The sequence below is a fragment of the Pseudophryne corroboree genome, chromosome 6 (assembly GCF_028390025.1).
Source record: "Pseudophryne corroboree isolate aPseCor3 chromosome 6, aPseCor3.hap2, whole genome shotgun sequence".
NCBI classification, from domain to species: domain Eukaryota; kingdom Metazoa; phylum Chordata; class Amphibia; order Anura; family Myobatrachidae; genus Pseudophryne; species Pseudophryne corroboree.
In genome coordinates this window covers 238,718,589-238,746,581 of record NC_086449.1, presented here as the reverse complement: position 1 = coordinate 238,746,581, position 27,993 = coordinate 238,718,589, and the positions used below count along the sequence as shown (strand labels likewise).

Sequence of the window (27,993 nt, the reverse complement as noted above, 5' to 3'; positions counted from 1 at the left end):
TATATCCTATCCCTGATCATTAAAGTGTTGTTGTTTTTGGTTGTTGTTTTTTTTGTGGCTGCTTACTGAAATAAATTGCAGTACTCACCATCAGCAGTAAGCATAGACTTACCACATTGCAAGGCAGTCTGGGGGGGAAGTTTACTACAATTCATGTTGGTCTGAGTTTGCATTCTCGTATGAGTTTAGCCTATTTTTCTGACTCTGAGATTTACTAAAGACAAACATGGGAGTAAAATCAGGATTTGAACTGCAAAACATGGGCGAATCTGTAGATAGAAGTCAATACATCATCGAACCAACTCACAAGTGCTTTCAATAGAAAAGTATACCACACGAAAATTTACTAAGAATTGCGTATAAACATGGAGAAAACTTGGACAAAAATACACTTTTCACCAGATGACCCTGTGAGCAGCGCATTTTTGCGGATGCCTGTACAGGTCAGTGTGATCTGTGCATTGCTTCTCTGTGTGTCAATGTAAAAAAAGTGTTAAAAATCTGAAAAATATTGCGGGGGTCCACCCCCAAAAGCATAACCACAAGGCTCTTTGAGCTGGCAATTGTCCTGAAAATATAGGAAAACATTTAGGGGTCCCCCATATTTTAATAACCAGCACTGGGCTCATCTAGCAGGGTAGTAATGCCATAGCCAGGAGACACACTTGACGAGGGCCACCAAGCTAAAGCATTAACCCTACCAACTAGTCAGCCCAGGGCGTGGATTCCCTAGGAAGTGGTGATCCCCCAATACAGGTGCCCCCCCCTCTTGAGTATACCCCAGGCCTGGGATGAAGCCCGGGACCATCCCCCACACTCCTGGGGGGTGGGTGCAGAGTTCATAGCAGTCATGATTAGATTAAAAGCAATATTGTTCGTTGCATTGGGACTACAGGTCCCAGCAAGTCTGCACGGCTTTCTGGCACCTGGAGAACCACAAGGGCCAACAAACCCAGGCATTAAGGACCCGTTGGTACCTACAGTCTCCCTGTAAGGAAATATTCAAATAAATATAATACACACACACCGATTGTTGCAGTCCTTTAATACGGTGGGGGTAATTCCAAGTTGATCGCAGCAGGATTTTTTTTAGCAGTTGGGCAAAACCATGTGCACTGCAGGGGAGGCAGATATAACATGTGCAGAGAGAGATAGATTTGGGTGGGTTATTTTATGTCTGTGCAGGGTAAATACTGGCTGCTTTATTTTTACACTGCAAATTAGATTGCAGATTGAACACACCACACCCAAATCTAACTCTCTCTGCACATGTTATATCTGCCTCCCCTGCAGTGCACATGGTTTTGCCCAACTGCTAAAAAAAAATCCTGCTGCGATCAACTTGGAATTACCCCCAGTGTTTGATCTTGAAAAACTCTCAGCGTTTAAACTCAGATCAAACATAGGGGGTAATTCAGACCTGATTGTAGCAGCAAATTTGTTAGCAGTTGGACAAAACCATGGGGGTAATTCCAAGTTGATCGCAGCAGGAAATTTTTTAGCAGTTGGGCAAAACCATGTGCACTGCAGGGGAGGCAGATATAACATGTGCAGAGAGAGTTAGATTTGGGTGGGTTATTTGTTTCTGTGCAGGGTAAATACTGGCTGCTTTATTTTTACACAGCAATTTAGATTGCAGATTGAACACACCACACCCAAATCTATCTCTCTGTGCACATGTTATATCTGCCTTCCCTGCAATGCACATGGTTTTGCCCAGCTACTAACATTTTTTATTTCCTGCTGCGATCAACTCAGAATTACCACCCATGTGCACTGCGGGGGGGAGGGGGGGAGCAGATATAATATGTGCAGAGAGAGTTAGATTTTGGTGGGGTGTGTTCAAACTGAAATCTAAATTGCAGTGTAAAAATAAAGCAGCCAGTATTTACTCTGCACAGAAACAAAATAACCCACCCAAATCTAACTCTCTCTGCAAATGTTATATCTGCCTCCCCTGCAGTGCACATGGTTTTGCTAACAAAGTTGCTGCTACGATCAGGTCTGAATTACCCCCACAATTCTTAGTAAATTTACTAGTGATGTGCACCGGACATTTTTCGGGTTTTGTGTTTTGGTTTTGGATTCGGTTCCGCGGCCGTGTTTTGGATTCGGACGCGTTTTGGCAAAACCTCACCGAAATTTTTTTGTCGGATTCGGGTGTGTTTTGGATTCGGGTGTTTTTTTACAAAAAACCCTAAAAAACAGCTTAAATCATAGAATTTGGGGGTCATTTTGATCCCATAGTATTATTAACCTCAATAACCATAATTTCCACTCATTTCCAGTCTATTCTGAACACCTCACACCTCACAATATTATTTTTAGTCCTAAAATTTGCACCGAGGTCGCTGGATGGCTAAGCTAAACGACACAAGTGGCCGACACAAACACCTGGCCCATCTAGGAGTGGCACTGCAGTGTCAGGCAGGATGGCACTTCAAAAAAATAGTCCCCAAACAGCATATGATGCAAAGAAAAATGAAAGAAAAAAGAGGTGCAAGATGGAATTGTCCTTGGGCCCTCCCACCCACCCTTATGTTGTATAAACAGGACATGCACACTTTAACGAACCCATCATTTCAGCGACAGGGTCTGCCATACGACTGTGACTGAAATGACTGGTTGGTTTGGGCCCCCACCAAAAAAAGAAGCAATCAATCTCTCCTTTCACAAACTGGCTCTACAGAGGCAAGATGTCCACCTCATCATCATCCTCCGATTCCTCACCCCTTTCACTGTGTACATCCCCCTCCTCACAGATTATTAATTCGTCCCCACTGGAATTCACCATCTCAGGTCCCTGTGTACTTTCTGGAGGAATTGCTGCTGGTGAATGTCTCCACGGAGGAACTGATTATAATTCATTTTGATGAACATCATCTTCTCCACATTTTCTGGAAGTAACCTCGTACGCCGATTGCTGACAAGGTGAGCGGCTGCACTAAACACTCTTTCGGAGTACACACTGGAGGGAGGGCAACTTAGGTAGAATAAAGCCAGTTTGTGCAAGGGCCTCCAAATTGCCTCTTTTTCCTGTCAGTATACGTACGGACTGTGTGACGTGCCTACTTGGATGCGGTCACTCATATAATCCTCCACCATTCTTTCAATGGTGAGAGAATCATATGCAGTGACAGTAGACGACATGTCAGTAATTGTTGGCAGGTCCTTCAGTCCGGACCAGATGTCAGCACTCGCTCCAGACTGCCCTGCATCACCGCCAGCGGTTGGGCTCGGAATTCTTAGCCTTTTCCTCGCACCCCCAGTTGCGGGAGAATGTGAAGGAGGAGATGTTGATGGGTCACGTTCCGCTTGACTTGACAATTTTCTCACCAGCAGGTCTTTGAACCTCTGCAGACTTGTGTCTGTCGGAAAGAGAGATACAACGTAGGTTTTAAATCTAGGATCGAGCACAGTTGCCAAAATGTAGTGCTCTGATTTCAACAGATTGACCACCCGTGAATCCTGGTTAAGCGAATTAAGGGCTCCATCCACAAGTCCCACATGCCTAGCGGAATCGCTCTGTTTTAGCTCCTCCTTCAATGTCTCCAGCTTCTTCTGCAAAAGCCTGATGAGGGGAATGACCTGACTCAGGCTGGCAGTGTCTGAACTGACTTCACGTGTGGCAAGTTCAAAGGGTTGCAGAACCTTGCACAACGTTGAAATCATTCTACACTGCGCTTGAGTCAGGTGCATTCCCCCTCCTTTGCCTATATCGTGGGCAGATGTATAGGCTTGAATGGCCTTTTGCTGCTCCTCCATCCTCTGAAGCATATAGAGGGTTGAATTCCACCTCGTTACCACCTCTTGCTTCAGATGATGGCAGGGCAGGTTCAGGAATGTTTGGTGGTGCTCCAGTCTTCGGCACGCGGTGGCTGAATGCCGAAAGTGGCCCGCAATTCTTTGGGTAACCGACAGCATCTCTTGCACGCCCCTGTAGTTTTTTAAATAATTCTGCACCACCAAATTCAATGTATGTGCAAAACATGGGACGTGCTGGAATTTGCCCAGATGTAATGCACGCACAATATTGCTGGCGTTGTCCGATGTCACAAATCCCCAGGAGAGTCCAATTGGGGTAAGCCATTCTGCGATGATCTTCCTCTGTTTCCGTAAGAGGTTGTCAGCTGTGTGCCTCTTCTGGAAAGCGGTGATACAAAGCGTAGCCTGCCTAGGAACGAGTTGGTGTTTGCGAGATGCTGCTACTGGTGCCGCCGCTGCTGTTCTTGCTGCGGGAGGCAATACATCTACCCAGTGGGCTGTCACAGTCATATAGTCCTGAGTCTGCCCTGCTCCACTTGTCCACATGTCCGTGGTTAAGTGGACATTGTGTACAACTGCATTTTTTAGGACACTGGTGACTCTTTTTCTAAGGTCTGTGTACATTTTCGGTATCGCCTGCCTAGAGAAATGGAACCTAGATGGTATTTGGTACCGGGGACACAGTACCTCAATCAAGTCTCTAGTTGCCTCTGAATTAATGGTGGATACCGGAACCACGTTTCTCACTGCCCAGGCTGCCAAGGCCTGAGTTATCCGCTTTGCAGCAGGATGACTGTTGTGATATTTCATCTTCCTCGCAAAGGACTGTTGGACAGTCAATTGCTTACTGGAAGTAGTACAAGTGGTCTTCCGACTTCCCCTCTGGGATGACGATCGACTCCCAGCAGCAACAACAGCAGCGCCAGCAGCAGTAGGCGTTACACTCAAGGATGCATCGGAGGAATCCCAGGCAGGAGAGGACTCGTCAGACTTGACAGTGACATGGCCTGCAGGACTATTGGCTTTCCTGGGTAAGGAGGAAATTGACACTGAGGGAGTTGGTGGTGTGGTTTGCAGGAGCTTGGTTACAAGAGGAAGGGATTTAGTTGTCAGTGGACTCCTTCCGCTGTCATCCAAAGTTTTTGAACTTGTCACTGACTTCTGATGAATGCGTTCCAGGTGACGTATAAGGGAGGATGTTCCTAGGTGGTTAACGTCCTTACCCCTACTTATTACAGCTTGACAAAGGCAACACACGGCTTGACACCTGTTGTCCGCATTTGTGTTGAAATAATTCCACACCGAAGAGCTGATTTTTTTTGTATTTTGACCAGGCATGTCAATGGCCATATTTGTCCCACGGACAACAGGTGTCTCCCCGGGTGCCTGACTTAAACAAACCACTTCACCATCAGAATCCTCCTTGTCAATTTCCTCCCCAGCGCCAGCAACACCCATATCCTCATCCTGGTGTACTTCAACAGTGACATCTTCAATTTGACTATCAGGAACTGGACTGCGGGTGCTCCTTCCAGCACTTGCAGGTGGCGTGCAAATGGTGGAAGGCGCAACCTCTTCCCGTCCAGTGTTGGGAAGGTCAGGCATCGCAACCAACACAATTGGACTCTCCTTGGGGATTTGTGATTTAGAAGAATGCACAGTTCTTTGCTGTGCTTTTGCCATCTTAACTCTTTTAAGTTTTCTAGCAGGAGGATGAGTGCTTCCATCCTCAGGTGAAGCTGAACCACTAGCCTTGAACATAGGCCAGGGCCTCAGCCGTTCCTTGCCACTCCGTGTTGTAAATGGCACATTGGCAAGTTTACGCTTCTCCTCAGACGATTTTGATTTAGATTTTTGGGTCATTTTACTGAGCTTTTTTGGGGGGATTTTACATGCTATCTACTATGTCATTGGGCATCGGCCTTGGCAGACGACGTTGATGGCATTTCATCGTCTCGGCCATGACTAGTGGCAGCAGCTTCAGCACGAGGTGGAAGTGGATCTTGATCTTTCCCTATTTTACCCTCCACATTTTTGTTCTCCATTTTTTAATGTGTGGAATTATATGCCAGTATCAATAGCAATGGCCTACTACTATATATACTGCGCACAACTGAAATGCACCACAGGTATAGAATGTAGATGGATAGTATACTTGACGACACAGAGGTAGGTACAGCAGTGGCCTTCCGTACCGTACTGCTATATATACTGGTGGTCACTGTGTCAGCAAACTGCAAAACTAAAATGCACCACAGGTATAGAATGTAGATGGATAGTATACTTGACGACACAGAGATAGGTACAGCAGTGGCCTTCCGTACCGTACTGCTATATATACTGGTGGTCACTGTGTCAGCAAACTGCACAACTGAAATGCACCACAGGTATAGAATGTAGATGGATAGTATACTTGACGACACAGAGGTAGGTACAGCAGTGGCCTTCCGTACCGTACTGCTATATATACTGGTGGTCACTGTGTCAGCAAACTGCAAAACTAAAATGCACCACAGGTATAGAATGTAGATGGATAGTATACTTGACGACACAGAGGTAGGTACAGCAGTGGCCTTCCATACCATACTGCTATATATACTGGTGGTCACTGTGTCAGCAAACTGCAAAACTAAAATGCACCACAGGTATAGAATGTAGATGGATAGTATACTTGACGACACAGAGGTAGGTACAGCAGTGGCCTTCCGTACCGTACTGCTATATATACTGGTGGTCACTGTGTCAGCAAACTGCAAAACTAAAATGCACCACAGGTATAGAATGTAGATGGATAGTGTACTTGACGACACAGAGGTAGGTACAGCAGTGGCCTTCCGTACCGTACTGCTATATATACTGGTGGTCACTGTGTCAGCAAACTGCAAAACTAAAATGCACCACAGGTATAGAATGTAGATGAATAGTATACTTGATGACACAGAGGTAGGTACAGCAGTGGCCTTCCGTACCGTACTGCTATATATACTGGTGGTCACTGTGTCAGCAAACTGCAAAACTAAAATGCACCACAGGTATAGAATCTAGATGGATAGTATACTTGACGACACAGAGGTAGGTACAGCAGTGGCCTTCCGTACCGTACTGCTATATATACTGGTGGTCACTGTGTCAGCAAACTGCAAAACTAAAATGCACCACAGGTATAGAATCTAGATGGATAGTATACTTGACGACACAGAGGTAGGTACAGCAGTGGCCTTCCGTACCGTACTGCTATATATACTGGTGGTCACTGTGTCAGCAAACTGCAAAGCTAAAATGCACCACAGGTATAGAATGTAGATGGATAGTATACTTGACGACACAGAGGTAGGTACAGCAGTGGCCTACTGTACCGTAATGCTATATATTATATACTGGTGGTCACTGGTCAGCAAAACTCTGCACTGTACTCCTCCTATATATATATTATACTGGTGTTCCCCAGTCCCCACAATAAAGCAGCACACTGAGCACAGATATGGAGTGTTTTTCAGGCAGACAACGTATACTGGTGGTCACTGTCAGCAAAACTGCACTGTACTCCTGCTATATAATACAGCTGCTCCCCAGTCCCCACAATTAAGCAGTGTGAGCACAGATATATGCAGCACACTGAGCACAGATAAGGAGCGTTTTTTTCAGGCAGGGAACGGATAAAACTGGTGGTCACTGATCAGCAAAACTCTGCACTGTACTCCTCCTATATTAATATAGAGCTGCTCCCCAGTCCCCACAATGATATAAGCAAGCACAAATATTTGCATCAACTCAACAATGAATAAACGGAGAGGACGCCAGCCACGTCCTCTCCCTTACATTTCCAATGCACAAGTAAAAATGGCGGCGACGCGCGGCTGCTTACATAGAATACGAATCTCGCGAGAATCCGACAGCGGGATGATGACGTTCGGGCGCGTTTGGGTTAACCGAGCCATACGGGAGAATCCGAGTATGCCTCGGACCCGTGTAAAAAGGGTGAAGTTCGGGGGGGTTCGGTTTCCGAGAAACCGAACCCGCTCATCACTAAAATTTACCCCTAGGTGTGTACTAGTCATGTGTGACTGGGCATTGCATCCAGTCTCGGGTTTCCAGGCGCAGAGTTGTAAAAAATAAAAACAATGGTAGAAATAGAAGAAATATATATTTCAATTAAATTAATTGAAATTAATTTCAATTAATTTAAATTATATTCACCTCAACTGCTAGCAGCAGCAAAGGGGAACAGTCGGTGATGAATGTACCGCTGCTGTCTTATAAAATATTATATCGTAGTTAATGGAGCCCCTGCGGTGATGGCCATCAACATCAATTTCTGGCAGATATAGTACAAACCCCTAATATATATACATGCAAAGTCTGACCTGTTAACTCGTCACCCTTGGCCGGTACCCCGGCCAAGTGTGACTAGTTGGGGGGGTAATGCCACGGCCGCAGGGACCAGTATAAAAGTGTCCGCCGGCTGTGGCGTTATCTTCTCGGCTAGTGGAGCTCGGTGCTGGTTTTAAAAATACAGGGGACCCCTATGTCTTTTGTCCCCCATATTTTTGGAACCAGGGCCGGCCCAAGAGCCCGGTGCTGGTTGTCTAAATACGGGGGGACCCCAGTCATTTTTCCCCGGTATTTAACAACCCGGACCGGCTCAAAGAGCCCGAGGCTGGTTATGCTTAGGAGGGTGGACCCCATGCAATTTTATTTTAATTATTATTTTTAACTATTTTTGTACTGTACACAATGAAGCCCTGCACAGATCTCACTGATCCGGCCGGTCTTCATTGTGTTAAGGCCCTCATTCCGAGTTGTTCATTCGCTAGCTGCTTTTAGCAGCCGTGCAAACGCTAAGCCACCGCCCTCTGGGAGTGTATTTTAGCTTAGCAGAAGTGCGAACGAAAGGATCGCAGAGCGGCTACAAAATTATTTTGTGCAGCTTCAGAGTAGCTCCAGACCTACTCCTAGCTTGCGATCACTTCTGACTATTTAGTTCCTGTTTATGACGTCACAAACACGCCCTGCGTTTGGTCAGCCACGCCTATGTTTCTCCAGCCATGCCTGCGTTTTTATCTGGCACGCCTGCGTTTTGTCACTCACTCCCTGAAAACGGTCAGTTGACACCCATAAACACCCACTACCTCTCAATCACTCTGCGGTCAGCAGTGCGACTAAAAAGCTTTGCAAGACCTTGTGTGAAACTACATCGTTCGTTGTAAGAGTACGACGTGCGTGCGCATTGCGCCGCATACGCATGCGCAGAATTGCCGGGTTTTTGCCTGATCGCTGCGCTGCGAACGAAAGCAGCTAGTGATCAACTCGGAATGACCACCTAAGTCCGGCAGTGTTTTACTGTTCTCTCCCGTAAAACACTGCCGGCAATACGAATTACTTAGATTTTTGGTGAACTCGAATTTACAAAACACGGTAGTTTAGAAAATTACCGTGTTTTGTTTCAGAAAGTTGCATCCGTACATGGCCGATGGCAGCAGAGATTGATCTCGGCTGAAATCGACAGGAACACGAATCTTAGTAAATATATCCCCTGGTATCAAATTACACCTGATTTATTTTGTATCACCACAACGATTAAGGAAATCAGCCTTATTGTGACAATTGAAAATTAGTCCCTTTTCTTATCAATATATATTGATGTATGGAATTTGACATAATGGAATTGCAACATGCTTGTCAAACCGGAATACAGCGTAATGAAAGTGCTGAAACTAGGCTGTGTGCCAGTCCTCCCTTCTGATGAGTCAGCCAGGAGCAGCTGAACAGCATGAAGCTGGTCACACTAACACTGAGGTTGGCACAGGTAGGCTGCATGTTATTGAGTGACATTGGGACTGATACAGAGGTACGCGCAATTCCAATCATGGCTCATACAAAAATATGCAAATGTCGCAGCCGCCGGGCTGTGTACTGAGACACCCACAGTTGGCATCTCAGTTTTGCGTCTTACATGTGAAGATGCAACATCTGTACAATCAGTCACACATCGAAAATCTGAGTAAGCCTCAGGTTTCTCAGAATGGGCATCTCAAGTAAGAACCAGTGAATCTGCATCAGAAGATGAAGTGGCTGACAGCTACATGCCCCAAAAATGGTTGTGACGTGCCTGAGGTTTTGTCACCAATCCCCGCAACTTCTCCCAAATGGTTGCCGTCTGTCAATCACTCTACATCTTAATCCTGTCTGCAAGACCATCGTGGCACATCCGCAAGTGGCATTGCATGCACCTCTGAATGAGGCCCATTGTATGATTGAAATCTCTGCTGTTATGCATACCTTCCAACATATCTGATCCAGTACCCGGGATCCTGCGCACGATATCCTCGAAAAAGGGTGGAGCATCATGGCAAGGGGTGGTAGCCCCAATCTCAGTGATGCTGAGCTGCTCCAGGCTCTCCCTGCTCTGTGAATAGAAGTTGTGACTAGAGATGAGCGCCGGAAATTTTTCGGGTTTTGTGTTTTGGCTTTGGGTTCGGTTCCGCGGCCGTGTTTTGGGTTCGACCGCGTTTTGGCAAAACCTCACCGAATTTTTTTTGTCGGATTCGGGTGTGTTTTGGATTCGGGTGTTTTTTTCCAAAAAACCTAAGAAACAGCTTAAATCATAGAATTTGGCGGTCATTTTGATCCCAAAGTATTATTAACCTCAAAAACCATAATTTCCACTCATTTTCAGTCTATTCTGAATACCTCACACCTCACAATATTATTTTTAGTCCTAAAATTTGCACCGAGGTCGCTGTGTGAGTAAGATAAGCGACCCTAGTGGCCGACACAAACACCGGGCCCATCTAGGAGTGGCACTGCAGTGTCACGCAGGATGGCCCTTCCAAAAAACCCTCCCCAAACAGCACATGACGCAAAGAAAAAAAGAGGCGCAATGAGGTAGCTGTGTGAGTAAGATTAGCGACCCTAGTGGCCGACACAAACACCGGGCCCATCTAGGAGTGGCACTGCAGTGTCACGCAGGATGTCCCTTCCAAAAAACCCTCCCCAAACAGCACATGACGCAAAGAAAAAAAGAGGCGCAATGAGGTAGCTGTGTGAGTAAGATAAGCGACCCTAGTGGCCGACACAAACACCGGGCCCATCTAGGAGTGTCACTGCAGTGTCACGCAGGATGTCCCTTCCAAAAAACCCTCCCCAAACAGCACATGACGCAAAGAAAAAAAGAGGCGCAATGAGGTAGCTGTGTGAGTAAGATAAGCGACCCTAGTGGCCGACACAAACACCGGGCCCATCTAGGAGTGGCACTGCAGTGTCACGCAGGATGTCCCTTCCAAAAAACCCTCCCCAAACAGCACATGACGCAAAGAAAAAGAAAAGAAAAAAGAGGTGCAAGATGGAATTGTCCTTGGGCCCTCCCACCCACCCTTATGTTGTATAAACAGGACATGCACACTTTAACCAACCCATCATTTCAGTGACAGGGTCTGCCACACGACTGTGACTGATATGACGGGTTGGTTTGGACCCCCACCAAAAAAGAAGCAATTAATCTCTCCTTGCACAAACTGGCTCTACAGAGGCAAGATGTCCACCTCATCATCATCCTCCGATATATCACCGTGTACATCCCCCTCCTCACAGATTATCAATTCGTCCCCACTGGAATCCACCATCTCAGCTCCCTGTGTACTTTGTGGAGGCAATTGCTGCTGGTCAATGTCTCCACGGAGGAATTGATTATAATTCATTTTAATGAACATCATCTTCTCCACATTTTCTGGATGTAACCTCGTACGCCGATTGCTGACAAGGTGAGCGGCGGCACTAAACACTCTTTCGGAGTACACACTTGTGGGAGGGCAACTTAGGTAGAATAAAGCCAGTTTGTGCAAGGGCCTCCAAATTGCCTCTTTTTCCTGCCAGTATAAGTACGGACTGTGTGACGTGCCTACTTGGATGCGGTCACTCATATAATCCTCCACCATTCTTTCAATGGGGAGAGAATCATATGCAGTGACAGTAGACGACATGTCCGTAATCGTTGTCAGGTCCTTCAGTCCGGACCAGATGTCAGCATCAGCAGTCGCTCCAGACTGCCCTGCATCACCGCCAGCGGGTGGGCTCGGAATTCTGAGCCTTTTCCTCGCACCCCCAGTTGCGGGAGAATGTGAAGGAGGAGATGTTGTTGACAGGTCGCGTTCCGCTTGACTTGACAATTTACTCACCAGCAGGTGTTTGAACCCCAGCAGACTTGTGTCTGCCGGAAAGAGAGATCCAAGGTAGGCTTTAAATCTAGGATCGAGCACGGTGGCCAAAATGTAGTGCTCTGATTTCAACAGATTGACCACCCGTGAATCCTTGCTAAGCGAATTAAGGGCTCCATCCACAAGTCCCACATGCCTAGCGGAATCGCTCCGTGTTAGCTCCTCCTTCAATGTCTCCAGCTTCTTCTGCAAAAGCCTGATGAGAAGAATGACCTGACTCAGGCTGGCAGTGTCTGAACTGACTTCACGTGTGGCAAGTTCAAAGGGCATCAGAACCTTGCACAACGTTGAAATCATTCTCCACTGCGCTTGAGACAGGTGCATGCCACCTCCTATATCGTGCTCAATTGTATAGGCTTGAATGGCCTTTTGCTGCTCCTCCAACCTCTGAAGCATATACAGGGTTGAATTCCACCTCGTTACCACTTCTTGCTTCAGATGATGGCAGGGCAGGTTCAGTAGTTTTTGGTGGTGCTCCAGTTTTCTGTACGTGGTGCCTGTACGCCGAAAGTGTCCCGCAATTCTTCTGGCCACCGACAGCATCTCTTGCACGCCCCTGTCGTTTTTTTAAAAATTCTGCACCACCAAATTCAAGGTATGTGCAAAACATGGGACGTGCTGGAATTGGCCCAGATTTAATGCACACACAATATTGCTGGCGTTGTCCGATGCCACAAATCCACAGGAGAGTCCAATTGGGGTAAGCCATTCCGCGATGATCTTCCTCAGTTGCCGTAAGAGGTTTTCAGCTGTGTGCGTATTCTGGAAACCGGTGATACAAAGCGTAGCCTGCCTAGGAAAGAGTTGGCGTTTGCGAGATGCTGCTACTGGTGCCGCCGCTGCTGTTCTTGCGGCGGGAGTCCATACATCTACCCAGTGGGCTGTCACAGTCATATAGTCCTGACCCTGCCCTGCTCCACTTGTCCACATGTCCGTGGTTAAGTGGACATTGGGTACAACTGCATTTTTTAGGACACTGGTGAGTCTTTTTCTGACGTCCGTGTACATTCTCGGTATCGCCTGCCTAGAGAAGTGGAACCTAGATGGTATTTGGTAACGGGGGTACACTACCTCAAGAAATTGTCTAGTTCCCTGTGAACTAACGGCGGATACCGGACGCACGTCTAACACCAACATAGTTGTCAAGGCCTCAGTTATCCGCTTTGCAACAGGATGACTGCTGTGATATTTCATCTTCCTCGCAAAGGACTGTTGGACAGTCAATTGCTTGGTGGAAGTAGTAAAAGTGTGCTTACGACTTCCCTTCTGGGATGACCATCGACTCCCAGCAGCAACAACAGCAGCGCCAGCAGCAGTAGGCGTTACACGCAAGGATGCATCGGAGGAATCCCAGGCAGGAGAGGACTCGTCAGAATTGCCAGTGACATTGCCTGCAGGACTATTGGCATTCCTGGGGAAGGAGGAAATTGACACTGAGGGAGTTGGTGGGGTGGTTTGCGTGAGCTTGGTTACAAGAGGAAGGGATTTACTGGTCAGTGGACTGCTTCCGCTGTCACCCAAAGTTTTTGAACTTGTCACTGACTTATTATGAATGCGCTGCAGGTGACGTATAAGGGAGGATGTTCCGAGGTGGTTAACGTCCTTACCCCTACTTATTACAGCTTGACAAAGGGAACACACGGCTTGACACCTGTTGTCCGCATTTCTGGTGAAATACTTCCACACCGAAGAGCTGATTTTTTTGGTATTTTCACCAGGCATGTCAACGGCCATATTCCTACCACGGACAACAGGTGTCTCCCCGGGTGCCTGACTTAATCAAACCACCTCACCATCAGAATCCTCCTGGTCAATTTCCTCCCCAGCGCCAGCAACACCCATATCCTCCTCATCCTGGTGTACTTCAACACTGACATCTTCAATCTGACTATCAGGAACTGGACTGCGGGTGCTCCTTCCATCACTTGCAGGGGGCGTGCAAATGGTGGAAGGCGCATGCTCTTCACGTCCAGTGTTGGGAAGGTCAGGCATCGCAACCGACACAATTGGAGTCGGACTCTCCTTGTGGATTTGGGATTTCGAAGAACGCACAGTTCTTTGCGGTGCTACTGCTTTTGCCAGCTTTAGTCTTTTCATTTTTCTAGCGAGAGGCTGAGTGCTTCCATCCTCATGTGAAGCTGAACCACTAGCCATGAACATAGGCCAGGGCCTCAGCCGTTCCTTGCCACTCCGTGTGGTAAATGGCATATTGGCAAGTTTACGCTTCTCCTCCGACAATTTTATTTTAGGTTTTGGAGTCCTTTTTTTACTGATATTTGGTGTTTTGGATTTGACATGCTCTGTACTATGACATTGGGCATCGGCCTTGGCAGACGACGTTGCTGGCATTTCATCGTCTCGGCCATGACTAGTGGCAGCAGCTTCAGCACGAGGTGGAAGTGGATCTTGATCTTTCCCTAATTTAGGAACCTCAACATTTTTGTTCTCCATATTTTAATAGGCACAACTAAAAGGCACCTCAGGTAAACAATGGAGATGGATGGATTGGATACTAGTATACAATTATGGACGGGCTGCCGAGTGCCGACACAGAGGTAGCCACAGCCGTGAACTACCGCACTGTACTGTGTCTGCTGCTAATATATAGACTGGTTGATAAAGAGATAGTATACTCGTAACTAGTATGTATGTATAAAGAAAGAAAAAAAAACCACGGTTAGGTGGTATATACAATTATGGACGGGCTGCCGAGTGCCGACACAGAGGTAGCCACAGCCGTGAACTACCGCACTGTACTGTGTCTGCTGCTAATATAGACTGGTTGATAAAGAGATAGTATACTCGTAACTAGTATGACTATAAAGAAAGAAAAAAAAACCACGGTTAGGTGGTATATACAATTATGGACGGGCTGCCGAGTGCCGACACAGAGGTAGCCACAGCCGTGAACTACCGCACTGTACTGTGTCTGCTGCTAATATAGACTGGTTGATAAAGAGATAGTATACTCGTAACTAGTATGACTATAAAGAAAGAAAAAAAAACCACGGTTAGGTGGTATATACAATTATGGACGGGCTGCCGAGTGCCGACACAGAGGTAGCCACAGCCGTGAACTACCGCACTGTACTGTGTCTGCTGCTAATATATAGACTGGTTGATAAAGAGATAGTATACTCGTAACTAGTATGTATGTATAAAGAAAGAAAAAAAAACCACGGTTAGGTGGTATATACAATTATGGACGGGCTGCCGAGTGCCGACACAGAGGTAGCCACAGCCGTGAACTACCGCACTGTACTGTGTCTGCTGCTAATATAGACTGGTTGATAAAGAGATAGTATACTCGTAACTAGTATGTATGTATAAAGAAAGAAAAAAAAACCACAGTTAGGTGGTATATACAATTATGGACGGGCTGCCGAGTGCCGACACAGAGGTAGCCACAGCCGTGAACTACCGCACTGTACTGTGTCTGCTGCTAATATATAGACTGGTTGATAAAGAGATAGTATACTCGTAACTAGTATGTATGTATAAAGAAAGAAAAAAAAAACACGGTTAGGTGGTATATACAATTATGGACGGGCTGCCGAGTGCCGACACAGAGGTAGCCACAGCCGTGAACTACCGCACTGTACTGTGTCTGCTGCTAATATATAGACTGGTTGATAAAGAGATAGTATACTCGTAACTAGTATGTATGTATAAAGAAAGAAAAAAAAACCACGGTTAGGTGGTATATACAATTATGGACGGGCTGCCGAGTGCCGACACAGAGGTAGCCACAGCCGTGAACTACCGCACTGTACTGTGTCTGCTGCTAATATAGACTGGTTGATAAAGAGATAGTATACTCGTAACTAGTATGTATGTATAAAGAAAGAAAAAAAAACCACGGTTAGGTGGTATATACAATTATGGACGGGCTGCCGAGTGCCGACACAGAGGTAGCCACAGCCGTGAACTACCGCACTGTACTGTGTCTGCTGCTAATATAGACTGGTTGATAAAGAGATAGTATACTCGTAACTAGTATGACTATAAAGAAAGAAAAAAAAACCACGGTTAGGTGGTATATACAATTATGGACGGGCTGCCGAGTGCCGACACAGAGGTAGCCACTGCCGTGAACTACCGCACTGTACTGTGTCTGCTGCTAATATAGACTGGTTGATAAAGAGATAGTATACTACTAATATTATATATACTGGTGGTCAGGTCACTGGTCACTAGTCACACTGGCAGTGGCACTCCTGCAGCAAAAGTGTGCACTGTTTAATTTTAATATAGTATTATGTACTCCTGGCTCCTGCTATAACCTATAACTGGCACTGCAGTGCTCCCCAGTCTCCCCCACAATTATAAGCTGTGTGAGCTGAGCACAGTCAGATATATATATATACATTGATGCAGCACACTGGGCTGAGCAGTGCACACAGATATGGTATGTGACTGAGTCACTGTGTGTATCGTTTTTTTCAGGCAGAGAACGGATATATTAAATAAAACAAACAACTGCACTGTCTGGTGGTCACTGTGGTCGTCAGTCACTAAACTCTGCACTCTCTTCTACAGTATCACAGCCTCAGGTCAATCTCTCTCTCTCAACCCTAATCTAAATGGAGAGGACGCCAGCCACGTCCTCTCCCTATCAATCTCAATGCACGTGTGAAAATGGCGGCGACGCGCGGCTCCTTATATAGAATCCGAGTCTCGCGAGAATCCGACAGCGTCATGATGACGTTCGGGCGCGCTCGGGTTAACCGAGCAAGGCGGGAGGATCCGAGTCTGCTCGGACCCGTGAAAAAAACATGAAGTTCGTGCGGGTTCGGATTCAGAGAAACCGAACCCGCTCATCTCTAGTTGTGACTCCCCATTCCCTGCAGGACATTGTGGCCTGTGTATGTGTATTATCATATGGCTCCTTGCTGGTTAAACATAGACCCAGATTGGGGTTGTGGAGGTGTGGGGTGTGGTGCCCCTGGATTGGCAGAGCTGGATGGCTTTAGTGTGGCATACCCTTACATTAACACTTATCACATACTAATTTCTTTAACACTATTTCTTATTTTCATTACATCTGATTTTAGTATCACTTTCTCTATAGCTTAGGCTTAAACACTAATCTATTAACATTATAGTTTTTTCACTGGTTTGCTGCCCTGGGCTGTCTGGCTTATGCTGCACCTAGATATAGCGCTAGATGTCGTGACTCCCCAACCCCTTCAGGACATTGTAGCCTGTGTATGTGACAGCAGGACAGTACCAGAAAAACAGGACTGTCCTGCTGAAAGCGGGGCAGATGGGAGGTATGGTGCTATCTGCTATGCCAAATATAATAGGTTCAAATCCAGAGGAGGACACATTTTAAAACTTACTGTAAATACATAGTTGCAGATCTGCAGGGGCAGTCTACAGCAAAATAATTCTTATTCTGTATATTTGGTGCAATTCACTTTATCAATTCCTATTGTGCAGAGTTTTTGTGTTAATAATGGAACGAAACAAAAATTTCACATTAAGATGGAATTGAATAAATAAGTTTAAATATATGTCATGATGGTATCTGTAGTACATCAGCAGCACATGGTCCATTTAAATGATTAGTGACATACTGTGTTTATCAGGTTGCTTCCTTCTTAGCTCATGGTTACCTGTTGACGTATCATTTTTTTTTCTTATAATTATACTTAACTTGGTAGGTTATTCAGAGTTGTTGGCAAACCAAAAACGTTAGCAGTTGGGCAAAACCATGGAGGTCATTCCGAGTTGTTCGCTCGCAAGTGAATTTTAGCAGATTTGCTCATGCTAAGCCGCCGCCTACTGGGAGTGAATCTTAGCATCTTAAAATTGCGAACGATGTATTCGCAATATTGCGATTACACACCTTGTAGCAGTTTCTGAGTAGCTTCAGACTTACTCGGCATCTGCGATCATTTCACTGCTTGTCGTTCCTGGTTTGACGTCACAAACACACCCAGCGTTCGCCCAGACACTCCTCCGTTTCTCCGGCCACTCCCGCGTTTTTTCCGGAAACGGTAGCGTTTTTCCCACACGCCCATAAAACGGCCTGTTTCCGCCCAGTAACACCCATTTCCTGTCAATCACATTACGATCGCCAGAACGATGAAAAAGCCGTGAGTAAAATTACTAAGTGCATAGCAAATTTACTTGGCGCAGTCGCAGTGCGAACATTGCGCATGCGCATTAAGCGGAAAATCGCTGCGATGCGAAGATTTTTACCGAGCGAACAACTCGGAATGAGGGCCCATGTTCAGTACAGGTGGAGCAGATGTAACATGTGCAGAGAGAGTTAGATTTGGGTGGGTTATATTGTTTTTATGCAGGGTAAATACTGGCTGCTTAATCTTACACTGCAATTTAGATTTCAGTTTGAACAAACACCACCCAAATCTACCTCTCTCTGCACATGTTACATCTGCCCCACCTGCAGTGCCACATTAGTGTGCTTTTTTGGTTTGCTGACAACTCTGAATAACCCTCTTGGTGTGCAAGAAATATCATTAAGGGTTTAGGGTAAGTAGAGTGTTCCTGCTGTAAATGTGCAAGTAATGAATAAGTGTTACGTAGTAGTAGTAGTAGAGAGATCATTAAGGGTTTAGGGTAAGTAGAGTGTTCCTGCTGTAAATGTGCAAGTAATGAATAAGTGTTACGTAGTAGTAGTAGAGAGATCATTAAGGGTTTAGGGTAAGTAGACTGTTCCTGCTGTAAATGTGCAAGTAATGAATAAGTGTTACGTAGTAGTAGTAGAGAGATCATTAAGGGTTTAGGGTAAGTAGAGTGTTCCTGCTGTAAATGTGCAAGTAATGAATAAGTGTTACGTAGTAGTAGTAGAGAGATCATTAAGGGTTTAGGGTAAGTAGAGTGTTCCTGCTGTAAATGTGCAAGTAATGAATAAGTGTTACGTAGTAGTAGTAGAGAGATCATTAAGGGTTTAGGGTAAGTAGAGTGTTCTTGCTGTAAATGTGCAAGTAATGAATAAGTGTTACGTAGTAGTAGTAGAGAGATCATTAAGGGTTTAGGGTAAGGAGAGTGTTCCTGCTGTAAATGTGCAAGTAATGAATAAGTGTTACGTAGTAGTAGTAGTAGAGAGATCATTAAGGGTTTAGGGTAAGTAGAGTGTTCTTGCTGTAAATGTGCAAGTAATGAATAAGTGTTACGTAGTAGTAGTAGAGAGATCATTAAGGGTTTAGGGTAAGTAGACTGTTCCTGCTGTAAATGTGCAAGTAATGAATAAGTGTTACGTAGTAGTAGTAGAGAGATCATTAAGGGTTTAGGGTAAGTAGAGTGTTCCTGCTGTAAATGTGCAAGTAATGAATAAGTGTTACGTAGTAGTAGTAGTGAGATCATTAAGGGTTTAGGGTAAGTAGAGTGTTCCTGCTGTAAATGTGCAAGTAATGAATAAGTGTTACGTAGTAGTAGTAGAGAGATCATTAAGGGTTTAGGGTAAGTAGACTGTTCTTGCTGTAAATGTTCAAGTAATGAAAAAGTGTTACTTTAATAGAAATAAATGGATAAATGTTATTGTATTTTTCCTGTGAAACTCAGTGGAGTCAGCACTTTTGCTGAACTAATAATCTTAAATATTCACAAACAACCCCCCCCCCCCCCCCACCATTTCTCTGCTAATAAAATTAGAGTAAAAATGTTATTTATATTCACTACTGTTGCCATCCTGAGTTGTCGATGGTGAAACATTGGGAGCCTAATTCAGAACTGATCGTAGATGTGCTTAATTTAGCACATCTGCAATCAGCTTCCCTGACATGCGGGGGGACACCCAGCACAGGCCTAGTCCGCCCCACATGTCAGGCCCTGCCTCGTCACACAAGTACAAAAGCATCGCACGACAGCGATACTTTTGTACTTGAAGATTAGCTCCCCACCAGTGCAGCTCCCCACACACACACACACACACACACAGTCCAAGAACACCTGTGTTGCCTGGACCACGCCCCTAAAACGGAAGCCAAGCGCCACCGGCCCGCCCCCTCGGCCGTCAGCTGTCTGGCATGTGCCGGTGCACTGCAGCGCTGGTGCATGCGCATTTCAGACCTGATCGGCTGCTGTGCGAAAATGCGGGCTCGCCATGTGCGCCATGCTGCTGGCTCGGTGGCTCGCTTTGCTCGCCACAGGATCTATTACCACTCCATGGGTGTCGTGGATACCCAGGAGTGGGAATAGCTGTGGCAGCGCTGCCGGCATTCTGGCAGTCGGAATTCCGGCATCAATATTTTGACCGTCGGGATTCCAATTGCCGGGGTCCCGAAACATTATAGCATTACTTGCACTTTTCCTGGACAAGCATGCCAGCCTAAGTGGGAGCACGTTAACACACTAGGGGTGTCTTACTGAACCCAGATTAGCTCTCATGTAATACTTGTAATGACTTGTTTGCCACTGGGGCATTTGTCACAAGGTAGCAGGCAACTCTATAGCAATAATGTGCCCAGGGCCAGCCGTGCCATTCCCAGTACATGTGACATCATGATGTCATGGAAGTGGTTTCTGGACCAGGAAGCTAAGAGCTGGGAGCATACCAGGCTGCAGGCTGCAGTTTTCACACATGACAATTCTAACTTACCCGAGCAGCAGTGCAACATAGTTATGCGGTAGTGCAAAGTTACACTTCCAGCTAGATTTACTTCTTTTAATCCTCTGTGATTTGTAGTAGCAATGTGTTGCTGCACACATCTCTGAGCAATGCAGCAGAATAACATCTCTAGTTTTCCTGTTCACCCTCATTATGTGTGACCCTTAATCAGCACCTTTGTGCGCATATGTGACTTAAGATCACACATGTGCAGTAACTACCAGGACAAAATTCAGCAGTGCAAATATTTCCGCTGCTGCTATCAGTGACAAATGTATAGATTTTGATCATTGTTGGGACAACTGCTTATACTATATTGCTCGGAAAAACATTCCAAATGAACACACATATACGGCTATAAAAATAATAAGTAGGCCCCTAGATGAGGACATTGAGATCTAGTGACAGACGAGTGTAGCACACAGCAGTGTGCCTGAGAACAGAGTGAAATGGCACAGAGTCCCAGCCGCGGTGCCCTTATATATAATCCACAACCCACGAGAATCCGATGTTGGGAGGATAACGTTTTGCCTTGATGTGCTGTCCGAAACTGGCTGGAAAACCCGCGCTGCGGCTAGACTAAACGCAGATCTCGGAAATTCGTAGCACTTCGGAATACAGATAATCCGAAGCGCTCCTCTTTAGTCTAATGACGCACCATAATGGTATTTGAGCATCTAAACTGTCCGTCTCAGTCCTTGTACTTTCAGATGTACACTTGTACACCAGGGGAGGACGTGTAAAGTCAAAATCATTGATGCAGACTTTTTTTTGTGCCTTCATGTTTTCATTTATACACAGATACGAAACTCCAACTGACAAGACCTTGTGAGTACGTGTTACATTGCACTGTCAACATACGATATCAATCAACATCATTAAGAGATAAAATATTTTAATATGAATGGGACTGACTGAATATTGCTTCTGCCACGGATCAAGAATTCACATGAACTCAGAGCAATATCAGTACATTTTTTATTACTGCTATCTTAATCTGCTGTCCTTGTGCCTAATATGAATATTCCAGTGTATGAAAAGCAGAATGCAGCTCCAATGTAGGTACATAGGGCCTAATTCAGCATGGGTTGTAGCTGTGCGAAAAAACGCACAACTACAACACTTTACACTTGCATGCGTGGGGACGCCCAGGACACAGCACAGGTTCTGCCCCCACCCCCCTGTTAACATGTGAGCGCATCGCTATACAGAGAAGCATTCGCATGATAAGGGTAGCCCCCTGTCTGCGCAGCCTAGCTGCGAAGGCAGACAGCTGCCCACCATCTTTTGGGTGGTGGCGGCTGCGCGTGAAGTCACGCATCCACCACAGCCCGCCCTGCAAACGGTCCGGACACGCCTGCGTTGTCCAGACCACGCCCCCACCAATGTGCAACACCACGCCTAAAATGCCGTTGTGACACCCCCTACCGCCCCGCAAACACCTCTGCCTCTCAATGAGGCAGAGGTGTTCTCATATGTTCTCACTGTGAATGGGCTTCAGCATGCATTCCATGCTATATTGGGACCTGAGTGAAAACTTATTTGTACCTGTATAGTAGAATAGTACATTGCAGAAGCAAGTGTGAAGGAGAGCTGCAAATTTGGAACTGAAATATCTAACCGGCATCTACTGAAGTTGTACAGCGAACCAATCATCAAACCGGCGATATTGTATCAAACTGGTTTGACATTTCGATCATTACTACTTCTCGGAAAAGGAACTTATAGTGAATAAATAGGATTTTTGTTATAGTTGGTTAAAAGCTGACAGGTGTGATGATGGATACAGGGACTATAAAGTGCAATAGTGAGGGAGATGGGACTAGGTCAGTGACTGCAAAGTGCACTAACATACCTCCCAAAATTAAGACATGACATCAGGACAAAACAAACTACGACCTGGTCTCCTCAAACCCCATTCCAAATTCCACAGAAGATCCTGCTTTTAGATAAGTATAAACTCCACCCACCTCAGTGTCCATTTTCAAGATTCAAAAGCTGGAAGGTATGAATTAGGTGGGCAAATGTGTGACGTCATAGAGATGCCCTGTGCAAAAGATATGACTAGTGGATATGGTGGTATCCGGGCTGCCATATGTACTGACTGTCCTGCACCTTCAGGTGATGCAATTCCTGTCCAATACTTGGCAGCGAGTAACTGGCACAGCACCATCCTTCTATAGAAGGTTAGTGATAATAATTAAGATCTTGTTACCAAAGACTGCATTAATAATAGACACGTGGTATACGTGGTAGATGGGTTGAAGGCCGTCATATACAAAAATATGGAGGAGGACATTGTTTGGGCTGAACAGAATTAATAATCATGGAAACTGCGAGTATCAATTTAGTAAAGAACGAATTACAATTTCTAATGTGATTCATTGATGTTGTTAGTTTAAAGTGAATTATGTAATGCGCACAGCGCTGTAATATTGCTATTCTCCATTATTCTTATGTCAATGGAGAGAGTTGACTAGTTGCTTATATAGCATTGAGTTCTATAAAGTAAAGGCGGGACCATGCACACAGGTACCTGCAGACAGTCTCGGAATGGAGCATGAAGGGCCCACCGGTGGTATGCAGTGGTAGGGGCCCATGATTAGAGGTGTGGCCAGCCTCCAAAGGGGGTGTGGCCAGCCACCACAGAATTTTGGCTAACTATTATAGAGTACCTGGTCTGGACTCCTTGATAATTTATATAGTAATTAATGCTAGTGCATGCATGATACTGTGCCAGATTAATGACAGCAATGTACTGTAGAGAACACATCATAACCCTGTGCAGTATAAGGTAACATATGTATAATATATAATTCAAGTGCACAGTCTAGAACCTGATCCCTAGAGGAGGAGGGCCCCCCAGGCAGTGGGGCCTACCGGTGGTTTCCCCTGTACCCCTGTGGGCCAGTCCGAGCCTGCCTGCAGATGCAGATGCCCCAGCAGGGAATATGTTGTATTCCCCATCCCTGTGTTCTTACCCATCTCATTCTCGTTATATGCCAGTGTACACTCCATAAATACATTCTGTTTTGTGTCAATCCGCCCAACACCCAAGCAGTGTGCCAGGTCTGACCTGGGCATAGAGAAGCAGCTTTCAAGACATTTTTTTATTTTGTAAATCTGGTGATAACTAATTTTAAGTAAAAATCGCAGTCATCACCGATTCAGCGCCATTACTAAATACGTTAGTACTTAGGCCCCCTGAAACCTGGGACATGATGTATTCTGAGGACAAAACATGAAAACTCAGAATATAATTGTCCATTCTGAAAGGACAAGCAAAACACTTGGAAACACTTTTTTTATTGTGTCAATACTTAATGTCAAATGAAAACTAACATGAGGCAACTTGTTCTTGGCAAATAGCTGAGAAAGGATAGTTTAGATATGTTGCAAGGAACCATGAAAGAGTGCACAAATCACCTGTGGGGCAGGAGGGCAGATCAGGGATGATCCTTATTCATTTGTCACAGTCACATCATCAGTACAGAACATTTATGTTATCTGACTGTTCTAATACACGTAGTTTGGTATATTTATACACACAGATTATGAAACTCAGACTGACCAGACCTAGTGAGTACGTGTTATATTGCACTGTCAACATACTGTACGATATCAATCAACGTCATTAAGAGATCAAATATTTTAATATGAATAGGACTGACTGGATATTGCTTCTGCCACAGATAAAGAATGCATATGAACTCAGTCATATTAGTAAATTCCTTATTCCTGCTATCTGAACCTGCTGTCCTTGTGCCTGATATTAATATTCCACTGTACAAACAACAGAATATACCTCCAATGTACATAGAAAAATCCCTTTTTTAAGCTAAAAATGTTGGGATTTGGTTCGGAATCCATGGGACACCCACCTGAATGACTAATTAGGCAGTTAGAATTTAAATGCCCATTAATGAGATGTCATTTTTGGGGTCAAAAAATGCAAAGTGATGGAAATTGGGGTACAAGGTATGGGACAGGTATATTGGGGTGCTCTATGAGTAGGACAAGTGTTCTTAGGCTTGCAGGTGGAAGTAATTGGTCTATTTCCACTTTTGTTTTAAAGTCCCGTAAATTGACCCAAATATACGAGTACTTATACCCATTTTATTTAAAAGCTGATAGGTGACTTGACAGGTCTAATAATGCATAGAAGGAGTATAATGTACATTACCTTAAGGAGGGAAATGGGACAAAGGACCTAAATCAGTAAGGATTGCAAATTCTGCTTTTTAGCAGAATCTGCAATCCTTTCACTTGCGTGCTGTGGGCTGCCTATAGCAGGGCAAGGCCACCCAGCATGCTGTCTGCCGCCCACCCACTGCAATAATGCTGAAAATGCGGCACAATCGTAATTTCAGTGTGATTGCAGAAATTCTGGAAGCTCCTGCGGGCACAGCCTGGCTGCAACAGCAGGCGGCCAGCCGCCATTTTTAAGATCTGAGCATCTGTATGTGACAACACACAGCCGCACCGAAAATGCTGACTACGCACCCTCCGTTCTCACCGACATGCCCCCCGATTTCATGCCGCCAACCCCCCACCCCACCCCGCAGCGCTCCATCGCCATTCCTCCCTATGAATGCCTTTGCCTGTTAATCCAGCTGAGGCATTCGTAATTACCATGGGTTACCCGCAGTAAATGCGGGCACATGCGCAGGATGGAACCTGCGCATGCACCTGCGGGCGAACGCAACAATTACGGTTGAATCGCAAATTTCAATCCAATCTGAATTAGCCCCTAAGCCAGTGACTGTGAGATGCAGAAACATACCTCCCAACATTTAGATGTGAAATCAGGACACAATAAGCTACGATCCTATTCCAATTTCAATACAAATTCCACTTTTAAGTTAACATAAACACTGCCCACTTCCATGTAAACTCCGCCCCTTTAGAAGTTTGAAGTTGGAAGGTATGCGTAAGGTGGGCTAAAGGGGACCCCATGGGGATGTTCTGTGCACAAGATATGACTAGTGGGTGTGGTGGTATTTGGGGCACAATATGTACTGTCCTCCACTTTCAGGTGATGCAAATCCTGCCCAATACCTGGAACAGCATCAGCCTTCTATCGTAGGTTAGTGGTAATAATTAAAATCTTGTGCCCAAAGACTGTGTTCAAACAAGACATACCCTGTGCATTCCTGATACTTCAGCCTGTGTAAAATCATTTATAGAGCAAAATGTAAACCTAGCTGAAAATGAATGTCAAAATGTCATGGAACAAGCAAAGTTACTCTAAGAATCCTTGTTAAAGTTATTTATTAAACTAAGCGACCACTACAAACAGATCACCATGTTTTTGTATTACACATTGTGCAATTCCAGCAAACTATAACGGCTGTGCTTCCTTGTTTACAGTAATTAGGAACAAATGTGTAATTTAACAGTGATTGTAATGAATGTACCAGTTGTGGAGAAATGTTAGAGACATATTTATGAAACAGGTTTTTTTTTTTTTTTTTTTTTTTTAGAGTTAAAAGGATTGTTTGAGCTCTATAACCTATACCAATAGGTATACCACCAGCAGTAACACCACCATGACAAGTGTCAATAAAAATATATTGCACTCATTTATACTTAAACACCAGCGCTAACCCGCTTTCACAGTATCCGCGCTTTCAGGTCTCCCGATCGTACTCTCGTGGTAATATTACACCATTCTGCTTCTTACTGCCGGCATCACAGATCCTAGGGCTGCATGCCTTGTCTGATTATCAGATCACCATTGTGACCATTAGTTGTGCTGTTTGCAGCATAAGTAAATCTAATACTACTCAGATTGGCTGGATCACCTGCACTACCAAGGCCAGTAAATCTGCACCAGAAGAGGCAGACACAGGTCTCTTCACTCCCAGAAAAAAGGGAATGCTACCCAAATAGCCTTAGCCTGTTAATTCTTCAGTGTAGTCTACACTGCATATAGGGCCTTATTCAGGTCACATCATTAACGCGATGTGTGCATGCACAGGTTCCGTTCTGAGCGTGCGCAGCCCAGGCAATACAATCGCATCTCATTGATGCAAAAGCCTCTGTCTGATTGATAGGCAGAGGTGAAAGTGGGGCGGGCAGGGGAGGCAAGGCAGCCTTGCAGGGGGCGTGGTATAGAAAATGGGGGTGGGTTCAGGAGGCCACATGAAGTGACATGTGGCCACTGCGAACAAGAAAATGTCAGCGGGACGACTGCCTCCACAGCACCTGGTCGTTGTCAGGATCGTGCTGTTGGGTGTGCAGCACACCTGACAGGATGACCCAGAAAATGACCCGCGGGAGCGCGCGGTTGCCGGCACACACTAGACGATGTTCCATACTTGCCTACCTGACCCCCTCCATGAGGGAGAAAATGCTCTGTTCCTGGACTTTCCTGGTAATGTATGATTGCCATCACCTGTGGTGAGCTAGTTGATTGATAAGAAAGGTGTTTCATCACAGGTAATGGCAATCATACATTACCAGGAAAGTCCAGGAACAGAGCATTTTCTCCCTCATGGAGAGGGTCAGGTAGGCAAGTATGCGATGTTCCCGATATGTCAGTACAGCCGGATCGGACGACATATAGCCAAGCGTGTACCGTGCTTTTGTGTCAGATTGGTTGGCCATACCTCTACTTTACAATGTAGCCATTAAGCTTGCAAAAGTTCAAACATGGCTGAGCCCATCCATTTTATTCTTTTACATCTTTTTTTAGTTTTTACTGGCAACAAAATGATTATTACCTCTGGAACAGTTATGTATGATCATGATACATAACTGCAGTGTATTTGTGATATCTGAGAGTTACGATGTAGAACGCTTGACATTAAACTGTTGCTTGTCCTAACAGTATCATATCTGTTCACCTTGTCACGCTGACATGAATCTTGCCACCTTCAAATGTGTGGAACCATCCCTGCATTAGAATTGCCCACTGTACTCCAAACGCAGCAAGCAAGAAGTTGAACGCAACGCCGCCAAACCCATAGAACTTTAGGAAAGTCATCAGGAAGCCAAAGCCAACAAAGATCATGACGTGGACATCTTGAAAACCTATAAAGGAAAAAGAGGTTTTTTTATATTTACCTCAAATTTATAGATTTTATCCCACACAGACAACATTCCCTCATGAATTAATATGCAAACTATCTTCTAGATTTTATTATGAAAGAGTTACATATAAGGAATGGGCCATGGGATTTATTTACCAAACGTTCATGTGATTTATGTACGAAGCATTGTGTTATAAAACCCGCCACTTCTGATCACATTTATGCCCGATATTTAAAAGGATAATTATTTTACTAACGAGACATGGCTAATCATTATTTTTGAAACACCCACTTTGGGTTCACCTGTAGCCCTCATAGAGTGTAAGCTCTCATGAGCATGACCCGCTAAATGTTATATTCTCTATGTAATTATGTAATCTAAGTACTATAATTATGTATACAT

At 45.2% G+C, this 27,993-nt stretch overlaps 1 protein-coding gene across 1 annotated transcript in view; it reads right to left on the bottom strand.

The window, feature by feature from the left end:
• The window catches only part of RHCG (Rh family C glycoprotein), a 135,877-nt gene that overhangs the window by 76,486 nt on the left and 31,398 nt on the right, over nucleotides 1-27,993 (bottom strand). The window contains exon 2 of the mRNA XM_063930395.1: nucleotides 27,405-27,591. Coding sequence (XP_063786465.1) covers nucleotides 27,405-27,591 — 187 coding nt within the window. The remainder of the gene's footprint in view (nucleotides 1-27,404; nucleotides 27,592-27,993) is intronic.